Genomic DNA, 19,376 nt, shown 5'->3' on the forward strand with positions numbered 1-19,376 from the left:
TACAGTATTAAGACTCTTGTGACTGTGCTTGCAGCATCTGATCAAGTTGTCAGCCAGTCTGTGAGGCCTTAACATACACACTGACATCCACTGTGTAAATTTCTTCAGAATCTTAAGTAATGAATTGCATGAAATCCACTAAAAATAATTAAAAATTATATTGGATAGAAGGTGGTCAAGAACAGAACCAAGACAGTGAATACCAAAGCTTTGTTATTTGGTTTCAAGAGGCAAGAGCATCCAGTTGGAATATTGTTTTGAATAGCTGGCTTCTTCTGTCCTCCTTTTCTGGCCACATCCAGATGTGTTCTCTCTCAGGCTCTAGTTCAACTGACCATTTAAACTAGTACCACTGCAAAATCCAACCAAAACAGAAATAATTTCCCTCTTCCCTGTGCCAGCCTACTCATCCTGGTAGTGTTTGGGTTACCCTTGGAGATTAAAGGCATATTACACAAATACTTCTTTCCAGTGATACGGGTTAGGTAGTTCCAGATAGAGTTGTTCATTCCTCCCCCTTCATTCTGGCGTTACTACACTGTATCCACTTCCTGATCCAGGATAACCTACAGCTCCATAAACAGCTACCAGCAAAGCTGATGAAGCTGGAAATAAGCCACGCCAGAAAGCCAAAAAAAATCTTGTTTGCCTTGGCTGGTGCCTCTGTCAACTAGAGCCCAGAAAGGTTTTAACTCTTTTACTGTACTACAACGTACCAAATAGGTTCCCATTTCTTTCTCCATGTTGACCTGCTCAGCTAATGACAGGTCTGCATTAGTTTTCTTGGAACACATGCGTTTCTTCATCTTCCTGTTGTATCTCTTCTGGAGCCAGTAAGGAAGTAAGGATTCTGCAAACTGGTTGAGGATCTGCGAAGTTATCAGCAAAGTGGCCAAACTCTTAAGTAAAAAAAAAAAAAAAAAGAAATAAAAAATAAAACAATTGTGATGAATCTATGATCATTTGCAATTCTGTGAGCTCGAGTAACACTGTAAGTTACTATATTATGAAAAATGGGCCAGCCTAACAAACCTAGCAATAGCATATGAAAAGTGTAAATTATCTAGTTCCCATCCTTTGCTGTGTGCTGAAAAGGACTAATTAGGAGTTAGCAGTCTAAATATTTTGTGTATCTAGATATATATTGTAAACAGTACACCAAGTACAGTGAAGGATAATGCATATTTAATATATGCCAATGACAATCACAGAGCTAAAGACTGAAATTTTTTCTATGTTTTTTATTTCTTGATTTTACCTGAAAGTAGAGGAAGTGTCACAAATGTTATGTCTGGTATAGACAGATATGTCAAGTGTTTTGCTAGAGATCACTTCAGAGTAACAGAGGTCTTGAGCTGAAGTTCTTGTTGTACTGCTCATTATGTTTAGAGCAAAAATATTTTCCTTATACCAATTTTTCATGCATTTGAGAGTGAAAGTTGATTTAAAATACCAACTACAAATTATTTTTGCTTTTATTTATTCTCAGATCCTCACTGTAGTTGAACTTAATCATGACCCTATTCTCAAGAGTCTCTCATTAAGAACACTACAGAGAAGAACATTTTCTAACATAAAAGGAAATAAAGAGGAAATTAAAATTTCCCAGTCTCATCTTTGTGAGAGAATAATCAAATTTAGTTGAAAACAGTTCCTCATTTATACAGAGAGAAAGAATTACTCTACTCCATTATGATTCTGCAATGATGTTAGGGGAACTGAAACATGGAAGCTGGATTTCTAAAATATAGGTGAAATATATTAATTGCCAAGTTTATGTTTTAGAATAACTACTGAAGTCTGTTCAAATCAATACTTTATTTTCTGAGATTCATCAACATTCTTAAGATGTTCTTGGAACTCACCTGCCTCAAAAGCTTCATATCAAACAATACAAAGGCAATGTAGAAGAGAGATGCAAAACAATTTAAGAAGTTGAACTGCAAATAAAAATATTTGGTTTTAGTACTCGAGCAAAAGTTCAGATGCAGAATATCATCTAACTTAACAGCTGCCTTGATTAAATGGCTTTCATGAAGATGTACACAGCTCATCAAAATTTTCTTTACCATTTTTAAACCTTAGGTCAGAAAAAACATATTTTCAATATTGTTCTTACTCAGTTTTTCACTTAACAAGCTTAAAGCTTGCCTAAAGCAAAGTGTACAAAGAGAGCTACAACTGAATTATGAAATGTAGGCATTAAAAACCCATCACCTTGTACTTAATTTTCATTTTTTGGCAATTTCTCCAGATAAGTTTAGAGAAGGGATATAATGATCTTTATTTAGTGACTTTTTTTTTTAATAAATACTTAGTCAAAATACATTTACTCTCAATCTGTAAAAATGTTCCTTTATATATGTTAGTTGCAGTTTATGTTTAATCACTTCAAAAGGTTTTATGGCCAAGAGAAATATTTCCTACTTCTAAAATGAGACATAATCACAGTATTTAATCAAACTCCGAAGTTTCCTACTTGCTGTCAGTGCTGCAGCTCCAGTTTTGGAGCTCTTGACCCACACAGATAATAATGGGAGAGCAGAGAGCCATTCACAGACTGAGAATGAAAACTGGGGGAAACTTACACTTGACATTTCTTTATTTCTATAATCATTTTGTATAAATACCCTATGGGGAAAAATAAATGGTTCTAAGTTTTATGAGAAAGGCTACAGGAGGAGATAAAGGTATAAGTGATATCTAAAAGAGTTTCAGCTCTAGAGGTTACCAGTAACAGATGGGTAACACAGAGATTTAACACAAAAAAAGAACCCCAAAACAAAACAAACAAACAAACAAAACACCAAATAAACATACACACATACAAAAACATGGTGAAGGAAACAAAGAAGGAACTCTAAGGAAACTGAGGAAATAAACAAGGAAGAAACTGAAATTATCTTTTCAAAAAGGAAACAAGATTAGATAAATTAAACAGAACTACATGTCCTATGAACTGCACAGGAGTAGACTGTTGGACAGGTATTTTCAGGTCCCTCTGACTTGTTAATATAATTAACCAGTTATATATATACATACATATATATATACACAGTTAGTACAACTAACTCTGAATGTTAGTATAGGTGGAAGTTCATATATTAACTTTACAAAATGTGGTTTACCATCAGATCATGCAAAAATTGAACAGAATAGTTCTCAGTTGAAGACAGGACCACACCAATTAATAAAAACTTATATATACAGCATCCTAATGAAAGAACAATTCAATACAAATAAAAATTCAATACAAATAAAAAGCTAACTCCACTATAAAAGAGGCATCTAAAATAGTCTAGCAGTTACTGCAACCCTAACAGCAATCTTGTTTACTCTGATATTTGTGCTACTATTTGGCCTTGAGTAAAACTGTAGGTCACTGTGGTACAGTCACACAAGCTGTCTTTCTAAAAAATCTTAAAAGCTGCTTTTATGACATACTTACCACTAAAACCTTCAGAATTAAATGATTCTGATATGAAGATTCCAGCCTGTGATTTTCTAAAACCAACAAAGTTATTAATTAGTAAGCAGCAAAAGCTCCTACCATGTACTACACATTGCTATCCAAAGAGTGAACAGACACTTTTATTCCACATGAAAATTACTTATCTAACAGTTTATATTATTCAAACACTTCATGGTAGAAAGATTTTATACTATTTATACCAATACCTCACTTAATCTATGAAGGTAATCTGATCCACAGTATTATCATACATATTTTTGACTACAACTCCAGTATTTTTTCTACCGCAAAAATTTCTTCTTTTATGTATTTCTTACTCTGAAGAACTATTTTATAGAATTAAAAAACATCCATTGTTCTTAAGACTTAACAAAATGTGTCTAGTTATCGATTGTTCTTTGGCTGAAAACTAATGCAAGATTAATAGGAATATATAATGAAAAGTAACAATACCAAATTTAATTCAAAGCCAGTAAACACGAAAATATTCCCATCTCTTTACAAGGAATTTAGTTAAGTCTCTACACTCTAAAGCAAGATGAGAGTACGTGAAGCTCAACAGATGCACTACTCACTCTAAATTGAGATTTTCAGTTCATTCAAGATGAACAGTCAAAACCTGATGTTTCAGGAAGGCTGATTTACTAGAGGGGAGAAAAGGGAAGTGGATGGGAGATTTTCAGTTTCTTTCTGCTGTTCTGTTAGATTGCACCTTTAAAGCCCTGGGTAAGCAGTAACTGAGAAGGCAGCACGCTAGATGTGCTGTTGTTTCAACAAGAATGAAAGGAGACACCAACACCTACAGACCTTGCTCAGGACAAAACATCAGAGCACTATTCTGACAGGAGCATCAAGTTAGGCCTGACATGTGAAAATGCACACAAGTGACTGTAATTTTTTACTTTTAGCTTCTGCTATACAATCAGCTTTCATGATAAATGGGTGAAAGAGGGGTGCTTAAAATACCCCAAATTGTTTTCCATGCTTTGTCACTTTAGCTGTAAAGTCAGGTATTATTTAAAAATATGCCAGGTGGGAGAGAAGATAGGACATCCAGATGAGCTTTTGAGCCTATTCAGAGCATGGCAGCAGAAACACATTGGATAGCACAGAAAAGGCACAAGCTGCCAGCGTAGCAGGTTACATAAATACTGCCTCTGCTGAGCATGAAACATCAGTTTAAAACCCAAAAAGTCTGGATTAAAAAACCCCTTGAGGTGCCTGTTAAAGACATTTTAGTCTATCAGATCAACATAAGTATTTCACAGAAATGCCTTTTCTTGCAGTATAGTAAAAACAATGACACAGCCAACTGAGCCCTAGATATGAATTTAAAAATTATTATTTAAATAAAAGCCTTGAACAGTCATAAACAAAGAAATGGCTTCCTTTTACTAGGATGGATGCCAGGTTGCATTTGCTGAGCAAATAATTTTGGCAAGCATAACCAACCCCCACTTCAACACCTCTTTTTATTCTGTCTTCTGCATCAATCTCCCTCTTCCCTTATCTTTCTTCCGCTAATTTTCTGGGTCTCCAGCTTTAGTAATCTGGATTCTGTCCTGCAAATCAATGCCATATGGAGCTACACAATGCAGTTAATTCTCATTAGCTTAATCTATTAACTTTGTCTGAAAGTGATTTCGCATGTCTGTAGAAGTGCTAAAATTCAAAATAAACACCAGTATTTCACTATCCTTATGTTAGGTTACAAAACACGAAGCCCAATCTGTTAAATAAATCACACACACAAGGGGGGGAAAAAAGGGGTAATCTATTATAACATTCCTCCTCTTCTTAGAGTGCTCAGAGAAACACATTTTGATGTGTTTAATTCCACATCCACATTGGGATGTGGAATGCCAGTCTTTATTATATATGTAGCATACATAAACACTTTTATGTGACATTTAGAGTGGGTTTAGATTTGGTTCCATTATCTCAGTGCCTCTGCCCTCTGAACTGATGTACAGTAGACTACAGCATAGTAAGCAAACCTAGGCTGTGGGTGCAACTTGCCAGGACAATCCTTCCTGCCATCCATGCACCTCTGAGCTCTTAACCTCAAGCTTTCCCCCCACCCCTTTTGCCAGCACTATGGCTGAGACAGCCAGACAAAGAGCTAAATCAGGCAGGGGGAATTTCTGCACCAAAGGCAGAGAGAGGCTGAGGAGGAAGGCAGGATCACCCCTTCTGATGGCATGTCAGACTCAGACCAAATTAAACCAAATATGAAAATGCAATCCCAGAACACTGAAAATATAAGAACTTAAAATGGCCATCTCTTTTACCCACAGCAAGAACCTACTATGGGAAATCTCTTTAGCATTCTGTTGAACAAGAAATCACAGTAGTGTATTCTACAAAGAAACAAATTCTAAGTATGTGGGATTCTAACTTGAAAGAAGAATGAACAACTTTCTTACCCCACGATGTTAAGAATTCAGCAGCATACCGGTAGATGCGGTTCATAATTTCAATCACAATGGCATAGATGATACTGGGCACGAATAGCATCAAGTTGCTGAAGTTAGACTCATTCTCTTTGTGATAATCCAGAGCCCACTGCTCCAAGTCAAAGTAAATCATCATCACATACAATGAGAAGTAGAGGCAAAGGCACACAAATGGTAAGGACACCAGGTAAATCCGTAACTGTCTCTTAATACTTGAGTACACTGGCTCCTCCCTCCCAGTGACAGGATTGATCCCCAGCACACCATGGAAGCCTGGTCTTGGTTCTTCAAACTGTCGTTTCATCAGCAGCGTGCCCCAGCGGTACGTCAGGATGGCGCAGATCCGCTTCCAAACCTCCAGTATCACAGTGGACCACAGCAAATTGAATGTGGCAAACATCACGTATTTGTCGTAGTCTTCCCAGGCAAACATGTAATAAGGAATCCCAATGACAGCCATTGGAATCAAAGCAAATGTGAAGTACTCTAAGAAGCCAAAGTAGAGAGCAATGGTTTCGCCAAAGTAGCAGCGTATATCATCTGCAGAAAGAAATTAATCAATAAAGACTACACTCAACAGACGTCAATACAATATCAAACTTGACCTTGCATGAACTTACAACTTTCCATTGGCCAGATTTCTTTTCTTCTAAATAACACAATGAATATAATTGCTTTTTTTTTTTCTTCCTTCACCCTTATTACAAAAAGTCAGATGGTTTTCTGAATTACTTATTTAAAGTTACATATATGTACCCCCACATAAACATACCATTCAGATGGCAAGGAAATCAAACAGATATCCAAAGAAAGGGGAGGGGAAAAAAGAAAAAACCGAACCAAAGAGAAAATACTATCATTCTTGAAAACAGAAATTGATTAATGAATGGCATGGAAGACATCTGATGTAATAACAACCAAACTTAAACAGCAAGTGATGCTCAGCTTCTGAAAATTCCCCCTGGCATATGTACTCCTGGCAAACAAATTTGTTTTGGCTTGTACAGAGACAACAAGGGCTAGGTTGTGCTTTGCTAACCCTCAAGGAACTAAAGGAATAGATGGACAGGTGTATCAAAAACTAAAATCTTAAACACATCAGACAGAGTACTCAGTTTGAGATATTCTCTTCAGCAGACAGCTGATACATGAAATACATTACTTGCTGTACTCACTAGGTTTGTCTGCTAAGGTGCGACAGAGACTTATAAAGTGCACTAGTAATGGGTATACTTCATGACAGATGTATTACCTCCATGAAGACATATCACTTACCTTACTAATAAAAAAAAGTACAGGATTATTATTCTTATAATGTAGAAGTAATTAGATACAAAAATGCCTATTAAACAGTTTAAAATGATGAAATCACTTTTCTTTACCTGTTTGGACCATCAGATTGCTTGTCTGCCACTGTTTTGTATTTACCAGCTTAAAGAAACAACCATAGAAGCATGACCTCTGAACTGACACTGTAAATACACTACCACAAAAAAACCTCACATGCAATACCAGAATATTCTTATGGCTTACAAAACACTAGAACAGAAGTTTACAACTGCAAACCAGATAAAAGTCTCTGAAAGCAAGAAGGAAAGGTAAACAAACAAGGATCAGCACTGCAACATCCCTGTCAATCAAAAATTCATTAACAAATACATTCAAGTGTCATTAGCATAATTTCACACTCTAACATGAAAGATACGCCTAAATTAGTAGATGCTTAACAGGCTTCTGGGATTTACTTCAAAATTTTGTATGGATTCAGTGTCAATCCAAAAAAAATTCCTTTCTCACATAAACAAAAGACCAGCACATAATAAGGCTCCAAACACAATGCTCTGGAGGCAGGCATTATCGAGCCAGATCTTTAACTTCCTGCAGCTCAGGAAAGAGCCTCAAACAACTGCAAGACCCAGAGATTTATAATCAGGCAAGCTCCCAAATGCTTATTTTCTTATTTTCAAATAAAGTTTACAGGTTTAGAGTTTAGAACTTAACTGTCCACATTGCCAGACTAAAAATTATATTCATTTTAAGATTATGCAGTGTCTAAAATGTACTCAAGTGATGCTGGCATGCAACAACATACAGTCTTCCTTCAGACAATGAATTTAAAACAAACAGTTGTAAATATACTTTTGATACACCTACAACACAAATAAGCTTTGAGAGTTCCAGACATGTGGGAGCTTGTCAAGAGTCAGTTTGAAAAAATAGCCTTGGCTTGGACCATTCCTGCTTTCATGATGGGTGGGGAGAATTTGTGATGTGCAGATTGCTGTTTCATGGAAACTCACAGGCACTGAATCTGCAGGCTCTGGAATCAACAATTTTGCAAGTCTAGAACCATTTCAGCAGGTCACCCAGGAAACACTAAAAGAGGAAAAACTTGTCCCAATGGTAAAAGAACATGGTCTAATTTCACAACTCCACTGCATGACCACAACACAGAGGCTGTTCACATACCTAAAGGTTGATAACCAACTTTCACTCGGCCATACCAGCTGTGACTAAGCTTTTTCAGCTCTTCTCTATCATGCAGAGGGAAAATCTGAACAAGAACACCACTGGTCAATAATCTTCTCACTAGAAGAGAAAAGGAAAAATAGATACCTAGCACTCCTTCAAAGGACAGTGTAGTTGACATAAGTGAACAGGTTATGTTGTGCACTTAGCAAGCCTAAAGTTCCTTTGAAATAGATCTAGCACTCAAATCCTACAAGAATTGTCTCATGTTAATTTAAAAATTATAGAGAGCGGTTATACCTATTCCTGCAAATACTGCACTGTCCATTGGAAGACAAAGAGCAACCTTTTTACCTATAGTAACTACTCCACAGCTTTGCAACATAACCAAATGCAGCTTCAACAGCAAAAAGGGCTACAGGTCAGGACTGAAATGCCACATGTAGCTTTGTGGGGATAGCCACAAAGTCATTTTTGTACTAATTATGGGAAAGATACAAAAAAAACCTTTGAATTATCAGTTTACACTAATTCATAAATTACATCACATCTGCATTGCAAACAAACTACATATTCCATAATTTATAGTTAATTTTGTTATGGAAAAAAATGCTGCATGTGTGGATAAACAATTAAGAAACTGCTCTGAAGTTACAACCATAGAAATAAGAAAATAAATTTAAAAATTGGAAGGCACTGGAAGTGTGACAGTATTTTACTATTTCCCATCATCACCTGTTTGACTTAACTAGAAAAATACCTTGGCTATATAAAAAAAATACCAATTTAAACTCATCTGACATCTACATTTATTTACATTTTTTGAACCACTAACATGCACGGATCTCCTTCTCTGATGACCAACACTAATGAATAAAGATACTGTTAATATAAGGAGATACAATTATTAAGTTACATTCTCCTAAGAATCTGTACCATTTCTATCATCTAGCTACCATAAAAATAGCACCAGCTCTCATTGCTTCTTTCTCCCATGAAAAAGAAAATCTCTTGAAGCAAAGAGGAAGATCAGTGAAACCAAATAGATTAAATAAAAATTCCTTCCTACAAATTATGAAATTTGTAACTCTGGAGCACTGGTACTCACTTTAGTCTTTTTATACAGAGAGAATCCAAGTTTATAATCATGTAATTTAAATAATAAATACTTTTGGTACTAATTAAAATAACAGATAAAATCAACATGTGCAAAAACTACCCAGCTGAAGAGAACTTAAGTCCAGTGCCTCAGCCTCACAGAATGATTCAGGATGGAAGGCCCTCTGGAAGGAACCTGGTCCACCTTCCTGCTCAAGGTAGGTGTGGCTTAAATTGGGTCGTTCAGGGCCTTGTCTAGCGAGGATTTAGAAGACTACTCCCTGGATAGTTACCAACAATCTCTTTAAAACCCTGATCAAATGTTTGATTATCCTGTTGAGAAAAATACTTTCTTGATACCTGTTCAGAATTTCTCTTATTGTATTTTGCATCCATTGCCTTTTGTCCTATTACTGGAGCAGTGAAAAAGTTGGCTAAAAATAGTAGGACTTGAACATCTGAAGGATTTCTCTTCATTACAGGAAATTTTTTTTTTTTTCACCATGAACACTATCCTATACCAACACAGTGAGTTAGAGGCAACAAACTACATTACTTACCTATTGATTTTCCTGGGTACAGCTTTGCCTGAGGATATCCAGGGATCATTTTTTCATTTTTGGCTCTCAAATTTTCAAGTTCATGTTTGATGATGTACTGACATTCTGCCATTGTAAGGAAATTGTGATTGTCATCTAAATAAAAAGGAAGGTTATATGAAATTGTGCAGCACAGGAATACAATCCTGGCAGCGAACAACTGCAAAAAATTACCAGAATTGGGGAAAAAGAAATTACAGCAACAAACCTATGTCAACCCCATTAATTTATCATCATGGAAACAAGAGTCAGATTTCCCTGAGATAAAGATAATTTTTCCCCCCCTTCAGAATAAGAAACTATAGAGATTGCCCTAAATACACTAGGTAAGAAGCTAAAATATCAACAAAACTCTAATATAAAGAATAACAGTATAGTATTAGTTTAACTGGGCAACCAGAAATACTATCAAGACAACACAGACTGCAGGTTTTCTTTTCTAGGTGACAACTTCTCTGATTGCATCTGGACAAAGCTAAAATTAAATTTGGGTTTTTAAAAAGAAAAAATACCAGGAGATAGAGCCAAAAATATATTTACAGCAGTTGGAAATACAGCTAATCCTAAAGATTCTGTTAGCAGTGGAATTTGTGTCAGATTTGCATTAATAATGTAAAGGCATCAAAGAAATTGAAGTGGCACTTTTGCAAATGACAGCTCTTCTGAAGGCTTCCTAATTTCAGGAAAGCAAGGTCACAAAAGTAAAGACACTGCAACAGTCATTGCACAGCAGTGGTATTGAGCAAAACTACCACTGAACAACAAAACTTAAAAATTGTTTCAGACAGACCCAAGAACCTTTATACTGAAAATGTGGTGAAAGGCATCACTTAACCAGGCACATGAAAAGTATTAGCAAGACTAAGTTGGAACTCCAGTATTTACTTGCAGAGCAAAAAATGAGTTCTGCCACTGTAGGGGTGTTAAGAACCTTATAAGCAGCACATGTAAAAGGAAAATTTCCTGTGTTGAGATCCCCACAAAATAAAAGAGGAAAAGAAACGTGCCCAAATCATGCCCAAATCCCATTGAATGTGCCTGTGTTAATTATTGTTTGTTTGATGTGTACAATTAACAGAGAAAAATGTTTCTGTTTTTTATAATTTCAAGATAATAAGCCTCAGAACTGGCTCATGGAAATTAAATTGCTACATTAATTCATAACATGGATTGTTAATCATAAAATCATGTTTATCAACTCTTTTTCCTGTCTTATTTTCCAAGAAAATCTTTCATACAAGTAAGAGACTATATGGAGAACAGAAAAGCATGAAGGAAAAGACAAACAAAAAATTAAAGACACGTGAAAGAAACCAAAATTCATGATGTGACCTGAATTTCTGTAGTTAAAAACAAGTATTTTTTTCAGCTTGGTCTTCTGCTTGCTATTCACAGTTACCATTCCAGGAAATGGAAAGGAATAGAAAGACTGTAAAATATTTAGCAGCGTAATTGCTCATAATCTTTAGTCACCACTTTTCAACGACAAAGATTCCTACAATTGCTTACCTGCAAAATGTTTGAAAGTTTTTCTACTGCTGTATGTAAAAGTTCTCATTGAGTTATCACTGCATTCCTTCACCAAACCTACAGCTTCAGCTCCCAGCAACAGCCTTAAGTGGGAAGCTCCAACCAGATAAATATTTTCAACTCCATTTTCCGTAACCAGTGGTTTAATCAGTAGTTGTGCACCTTTAAAGCAAAGAGAGGTAAAACAAGCAAGAAAATACATTAAAATTATGTCTAAAAGCTCTAGCATTTTGGCATCCAACATATTTGCTCTAGCTAACAGGAGTGCTGAAAATGTCTCTTTTTAAGGGCACAAAGAATTAAGGTTTCAACAGCACTTGACATAGTATGTTCAGAATCTTGCAGGGTCACCCCCCGATTTAGTCCTATTTCTGCTGAAGCACTCTCAACAGTGAAGTGGAACAATGGGGACTGTTTGGATCTATTCCCTTAAGGCTCACACCATAAAAGCAAGAAGTGCTTCTGCAAACAGTCCCACTGGTTTTAAGGAAATCAGATTTTTGAGGCAGAAACATCCCTAACTTATCTAACAGAGCCTTGAAAGCAAGTTTGTAGTCGCAAATCCATCAGCCACATTAATATTACTGACCATATGTAGCTATAAGCTACAACAGCCACAAATAATGACTTTTCTAAAAAAAAGTTTTAAAAAAAGTCCAAGGAATAACAAATTCTTCACATTCCCAGAAATGAACAAACTTCAACTCCCAGAAGCATACCAAAATGAATAATGAAATATTGTCTTTGTAAGACCCTACATGCTAACAAAAATATAAATAAAATCCAACATGAAGTTACCAAGATTAAATTGCTTTCTGCTAATTTAATTTTGTTCTACAACATGGTATGAAGGCTTATGGACAGGATATGAAACATCTACATTCAGGCAAGGCTTACCATGTTTCTGTAAGCAACAGGAGAAACATATCTAGACAACTGCTATAAAAACTGACGTGAGAACTACATTGAAACATAGGTTATCAGGGTTTCAGTGCAAAAAATGGAAGAATTTTAGAGCTCAACTGGAATTTGACCTTAAGCCAATGTTTTCATTAATAACAGGGTTAAGTGGGTTCAAGAAATGCAAAACTAAATGAGATTGGCAAATAATCATTACACCACAAATTCCCTGAAAACTAATTTTCTGTATGTCTTCATATGATGGTGACAGCCAATTTAATTTCAAATTGCTACAGGATATCATACTGTACTCACCTCCGTTTGCCTTTTTGTCCACAATTCGATTAGTGAACCATTCTATGGTTTCTTCTTTGGTGCCCTTTGCAAGTTCAATTACTACCAGGGGCCTGAAGTTAGACTCAACAGTATCCAAGAAAGACCAGCTTTCCATCATCTCTTTTGTTTTTTCCGCCATCTCTTGAGAGCTTGCTAAGTACAAAACCAAAATAAAATGCAAGTGCTAAAAAATATCTGGTAGAAATCTAAAAAACCAAAACTTTACTGCAATGAATTACACAAGTCTATGCTTATCAAAGGCATAGGTGTGCACTTTTACACACTTACTACTACCAGGTGTGAAGATGCTACTGATTTCCCATGGCACTTAAGTCCTACTCTCTAGGTAGGAAAACTGTTGTTGCTATGTATAGCAAAGCAGTAATGAGAGAAAAGCAAATAAATTAAAACAAATTAATAAGGTGAAACTATATTCAAAAACAACAGCCTGTAACTTCTGACAGCGCATTTGTCAGCAAATGAAAACATTAACAGAAACTTAGTCGAACAATTATTTAAAAATCAATAAGCTTGTCGTGGTATGATCAGTTTAACCTTGTGAAGCTTTAACTGTAACAAGGAAACTTATACCATCTTGGGTAGGTGAGTAAGACACCTATCAAACTGACAGGCAAATTAAACTCAAAGCACTTAAATGACTTCTTGTTACCTATAAACCAAGTGACAAAGTCCAGCTGTAAAGCACTGGCAGCACAACTTTATGTGCAAATCATCCAAATTATCTAAGCAGGCCTTTATAGACTTGCAGACCCATTTAGGCTGGAAAAGGCCTTCAAGATTGAGCCCAACCATTAATGCAGAACTTCTAAGTCCACCACTAAACAATGTCCCCAAGAGTCTTATCTTCAGATCTTTTAAATACCTTCAGGGATGCTGACTCAACCATTTCCCTGGACAGCCTGCTTCAATGCCTGGAAACCCTTTCCATGATGAAATTTTTCACAGAATTTTAATGGCATGACTTGAAGCCATTTTCTCTTGTCTTATCACTTGTTACTTGGCAGACTCCCATCTTGCAACAACCTCTTTTCAGGTAGCTGTAGAGACTGATAAGGTCTCCTCTAAGCCTTCTTTTCTTCAGGCTGAACAACCCCAGACACTTCTCTTTTGAATTGTTAACAAATTTTATATAAATTATTCTACAGAGATCATTGTACCATGCTTCATAAAGCAACTTAGAGATGTCGAAAAAGAATAAATCTGGTATAACTAACCTATTCCATAAAAAAATTTAAAAAGTAAAAATAACCCAAACAAAAAACCTATGACAGATTTAATTCACCAAGTTTAAAAGTGAGGGGAAGGTTTGGTGAATTTTTTGCTAGTAACTTGCCTGAAGAAGGGAATTTACCCACTTCCTTAAAGCAGTTTCCCCACTCCTGTTAAAATACTTCATTTCTAAGGAAGTTGCTCTAAGGATGTAGTTCAGCTTTTATGACCATTATGCTTCCTTGATTCAAGGACAAATCAGTCTCCAGTATTTCTTATAAATTATTCTACAAAATACAGTGATACTGTAAACATATGCATATCATAATAAATAAGTCTTTTCAGCTTGTCAATTTCGACTTGCAGAAAAATCTTTCAAGCCAAATTTCAATGGGGTTTTTGGTTAATTTCACTTGCCTTTTCACATGCACACAATTCTGCAACAGAGATTTACAGCTCTGAACCCAAGTATTCATGTCTTTTAATAAATTGCACTGGAATAATAAAGTGTTTTTTAAAATTTCAGATGTGTATCTGCACAAACAGAATGAATCAGACAGAGAAAAACAATCGGGGATGAGGCACTAACTGAGTTCGTCAGTGACTAACTACACTGTCCTGACAAGTCACTGCACCTTAACGCATCACTATCCATAATCAGGGGTTTGCAGTGGTTTGCTAAAATTACGCCTGACACATTGTGTATACTGCCATTTCTAAAGAATTCAAAGTATGAAAAACACTAGATAATTATTAAATATTACAGACTGGTTACAAATATCACTTTGCAGAACAGTTATCTCTTGAAAACAGCCTTTTTAATAAGCAGTGTGCTACTCAGTGGACTTGGCTCCTGTAATTTATTCAGAATCATCGTCCTTGGCATGGTGACTGTATAAGAATCAGAGAATCAACGAAAGGTTTGGTTTGGAAGTACTTTACAGATCATCTAGTTCCAACTCCCCTGTCATGTGTAGGAATACCTTCCACTAGACCAGGTTGCTCAGAGCTGCATCCATCATGGCCTTGAACACTGCCGGGGATGGGGCATGCACATCTTCTCTGGGAAACCTGTTCCAGTGCCTCATCATCCTCACAGCAAAGAATTTCTTCCTAATATCTAATGCAAAACTACTGTCTTTCAGTTTATTTTCAGGCTTTCAGTAAGTCTGTTATTTTCAGGCTTATTACTACTGAAAACTACAACAGAGCTGAAGCACTCTTCCAAATCGTGTATTTCCAAATGCAGTTTCCTAAGAGGCTGTCCAACGCCCAGCACATACTCTGTTCAAGGTAATTTGGGAGGTTATCTGGCCTCTTCTTTCATCCTACACACTGTGTAACTAGCGACTGACCCAGAAGCACGGGCAACAACCCAAAAAGGCCCTCAAACCCCCGAGCTTCGGCTCTCACGGCGTGGCTGCGTGGCTGTCGCAATTAATGAGGTTGGAAAAGACCTCTGGAACCATGGACTCCAACCCATGACCAAGGACCACCTTGTCAGCTCAGGGCAGAGGGAGCTGCAGCCCTTTTCCAGGGCGTGTCGGTGGGGAGCGGGCCAGAGCCCGGCTCACCGCCCAGCTGCCCCGGCCACGTCCGGGCCGTGCCCGCTCTAAGGCGGCCCATCGCGGCTCCTTCCCACTACCAGGCTGCGCCTGGCTCTGCTTTTTTAGGAACCCAAACAGCGGGGAGGAGAGCAGCCCGGCCGGCCCCGCCGCCAGCACGGCCGGTGACTCACTGCTTGCCCCCGGCCCGGCCGCGCTCGCCGCCGGCCGCCGCCCTGCGCCGCTCGCCCCGCAGCCCACGGCGCAGCCCGCCGCTCGCACCACCCCGAGCGCTGCCGGGGCGGCGGGGGAAGCGCCGGGGGTGTCACGGCTGCCCAGGCTCGGCACTGGCTCCTCGCCGCGGCGGGGTGGGCGGGAAGGGCGGAGGCTCCTCCCCTGGCGGCGGCGCAGGCAGCGAGAGCCCCTTCCCGCTGAGTCCCGGCCGCCCACTCCCCACTCACCGGCGGTGCCGCCTCCACATCCGCAGGGCAGGGCAGGGCAGGGCGGGCCGCGGGCACCGGGCGCTGCCAGGATGGGCGCCGGGCCGGCCCAGCGTGACACCGCCCGCCGCTGCCGCCGGCCACGCCCCTCGCCGTGGCCCTGCCCGGCCCAACCGGGCCCGGCCGCCCCCTCTGCGGCCTTCCAAAATGCTCCCATGTCAGTGAATTAAAAACGCCCCGGTGTCAGTGTTTCAACAACGCTCGTATGGACCGCCAGCTCACACTTCATCCTCTTGTTTATTTCCACCTTTTGCTGCCTGTGCTGCCTCCTGTCACAGAATTGCAGAATCAATTAGATTGGGAAAGATTTCTAAGACCATCGAGTCCAATCTGTGACTGAACAGCGCTGTGTCAACCAGACCATGGCACTGAGTGCCACATTGAGTCTTTCCTTAAACACCTCCAGGGATGGTGACTCCACCACCTCCTAGGATAGTCCATTCCAATATTTATTCATCCTGTCTGTGAAGAAATTCCTCCTGATTTCTAACCTAAACCTCCCCTGGTGCAGCTTGAGACTACCTCCTCTTGTCCTGCCCTGGTTTCCTGGTACAAGAAACCAGCCCTTACCTGGCTACATGCTCCTTTCAGGTGGTTGTAGAGAGTGATAAGGTCCCCCCTTATTCAGGCAAAACAACCCCAGCTCCCTCAGCCGCTCCTCATAGGGTTCGTGTTCCTGAACCTTTACCAGCTCCATTATCTGCCCTTCTCTGGACCCACACCAGCACCTCAATGTCCTTCCTGAATTGAGGGGTCCAGAACTGGACACAGCACTCGAGGTGTGGCCTCACCTGTGTTAGGTACAGGGGGACAATCAGTTCCCCAGTCCTGCTGGCCACACTATTCCTGGTAGATGTCAGCATGCCATTGGCCTTCCTCACCACCTGGACACACTGTCCTTCTCTGGACATGGGCCAGACCTCCTCCTGGAGCTTGAGTTATGAAAATTCTGCACTTCAGTTGGGTCAGTTACTTTTCCAGACATTGTTTTGTACAGGAAAAGAGAATATTTTCACATTCTGATACCAAGACTTTTGCAGAGAATATAGTTCCAAGCATCCATTTGTAGCTAGGAAGTGAGAAATGTGACTGTAAAGCAGTGGTGGCAAGTAAAGGATGTGGCCAGCAAAGCACGCTCCCCCGCAGGGTTTGGGGAAGACTTTTCAGCTTATTTTGAAATAAATAGAGATATTTGTATGTACATTTTGTGATGAAATTTTGATTTGTGCTTGGTAGCGAGTATAAAATAATAGCTTTTGGTGATGAATTTTTCAAGTATTTATAGCTAGTGAAGGGGTGAAGGTCTAGGGCACCATGGAAAATGGGGAGATGCAAATACTTGAAATTTAGATACTAAAGACTGCAATGGAGTGTAGAAGACAGACACTGTCTATATCAGATAGTTTTGGCAGAATGTCAGGCTTCTTAAGCTATTCTTAGACTGTTTCAGTCTTGTCCAGCTCCCAGTGGCCTCACCATATAGTTATTCATCTCTGAGCATCACCTACTGTGAAAACTCACTTCCTGAAGAAGTAACATTGCAGTAACAGAGAGGTGGGTTTGACAAAAAGGGGGGTTTAGACCTTATTCTTGTGTTTTGTATGTTAGATGTCTCCAGTTATGATGCATCTCACAAATATCCACAATGTCTTCATGGGCTTTGGGCCTCTGGCGTTCTTGGCCTGACATCTTCAGTCTTCTAGTAGTTTACAGACAATTCTTTTAAAACTATCTCTGACACCTCCTACAGTTTGGAGTTTTCAGTGGGGACTTGATGTTATCCAATTACTTTGGCCCATGCAAATAATCATTCAAAATCAATCTCTTTTCTGCTTGCAAATTAATCTTTCTGTTGGACAGGGTCATCTTTATGGCAATATTGCTTGATGAGACTGTCACATTTCCTCAGTGTCATGTATCCACTAGGTGTCACATTCTTGCTACACAATGAATTCTCTACTGTGACACTCAGTTTCTCTCTAGAAAGTTCACATTTTGCTAGCCATGCATAACAGCACATAATGCTGTATTCACAGAAGAAAAATAGGATTCTTAAGTAGATGGTGGATGTGTCTACAAAGTAATCTACACACACATACATTGCTGGCGCAGTGGAAACAGTCTCGCCACTATGGCAAAAAGTAAATTACTTTGGGCCAATCACAGTATTGTAGAGGCTAGAAATTTGCTCTTAAGAGGATTATCTAATTTAAAGATGAATCAGGTATTCCCATCCTAAACTAGAAACTGCACTAGCACTACAGCTAAATATAAATCCCAAGCTTGTATCTGTTAGTGACTGTAGTCCAGCCTTGTGATTCTGCTAGCTGAATATAGCATTTTCATGGTCTGTCTCTGTCAGGCACCATGCAGACTGCAGACATAGTAGAATTGATGAGCTGTGGTAAGGCAAGAAGAAAAAGGAAAAAAAGAGAGAGACAAAAGAAGAATCCATGAAAATTTCAAGGGCAGACAATTTATTTTTGATTCTGTGGTTAACTCTCTTCTCCCTGGACTAATGACTACCACAGTACTTAAATAAATTAAGAGTCCATTAATTTAGCATGAAGTGAAACTGGCTTTTACACCAGGTTGAAACTTCAACCATATTTTGGGTATAGTTCAATGGCTGAGCCCATACAGCATCTCACTGCCACTAAAAGGGTGAGATCTCACTCCCAGTCCACCATTATCATTTCCTTCTCCCTGTACCCACATGGCCAGATCTGAGGCTCTGCCCCACACTTAAGCCAACTCTGGCATTCACCAGATCCATCTCTGAGTCCATTCAATCTACCAGCTCCCCACTTTAGAAAACCACCCACCCACTTTTGGTTTGTTTTGCTTTGTTCTCTTTCAGTGATTTAAATAAACTGAGATAAAGGTTAAAGAGCTGGCACAAGGAAAGCACCTTTCCATACAGCAATCCTCACTAAGTCAAATGCAAGTAGATGTATGTACAGTACGACAACCATACTTCACAAAGACACATAATGAGATTAATATTGACTCTTACTTGAAGTCATATATAACAGCAATCATTCTCATAAGATTTACCTTTACCTAGGTTTTGAGCCATACTGGAACACTAAGGAGCAACTAACAGCAAAATATCTTTTTAATTCACAAGCTAATGGCATATTAATTGGGTAAAAAATGGATGATGAGATACCTAAAGTTTAAGGCTAACATTAAATTACCTTATTATTAATTATAATTACATTAAAATTTTAGTAATTAAA

The 19,376-nt window shown here is 38.6% G+C and overlaps 1 protein-coding gene across 2 annotated transcripts in view; it reads right to left on the reverse strand.

The window, feature by feature from the left end:
• The window catches only part of ANO10 (anoctamin 10), a 120,906-nt gene extending 104,707 nt beyond the window's left edge, over window positions 1-16,199 (reverse strand). The window contains exons 1-9 of one of the 2 annotated variants that reach the window (XM_014248416.2): window positions 16,096-16,199; window positions 12,840-13,013; window positions 11,604-11,786; window positions 10,056-10,190; window positions 8,398-8,517; window positions 5,899-6,468; window positions 3,449-3,504; window positions 1,866-1,940; window positions 717-899 (exon numbers count right to left, since the gene is read on the reverse strand). In XM_014248416.2, the coding sequence (XP_014103891.1) occupies window positions 717-899; window positions 1,866-1,940; window positions 3,449-3,504; window positions 5,899-6,468; window positions 8,398-8,517; window positions 10,056-10,190; window positions 11,604-11,786; window positions 12,840-12,999 (1,482 nt within the window). In that variant the 5' untranslated portion in view covers window positions 13,000-13,013; window positions 16,096-16,199. Of the gene's footprint in view, window positions 1-716; window positions 900-1,865; window positions 1,941-3,448; window positions 3,505-5,898; window positions 6,469-8,397; window positions 8,518-10,055; window positions 10,191-11,603; window positions 11,787-12,839; window positions 13,014-13,743; window positions 13,874-16,095 lie in introns of those variants that run through there. The other variant, XM_088055467.1, reaches the window with a different exon arrangement.
• Between the last annotated feature and the right edge of the window lie 3,177 nt (window positions 16,200-19,376).

The sequence above is a fragment of the Pseudopodoces humilis genome, chromosome 1 (assembly GCF_049639895.1).
Source record: "Pseudopodoces humilis isolate 2021_Gansu_Grassland_sample_001 chromosome 1, ASM4963989v1, whole genome shotgun sequence".
Classification (NCBI taxonomy): Eukaryota; Metazoa; Chordata; class Aves; order Passeriformes; family Paridae; genus Pseudopodoces; species Pseudopodoces humilis.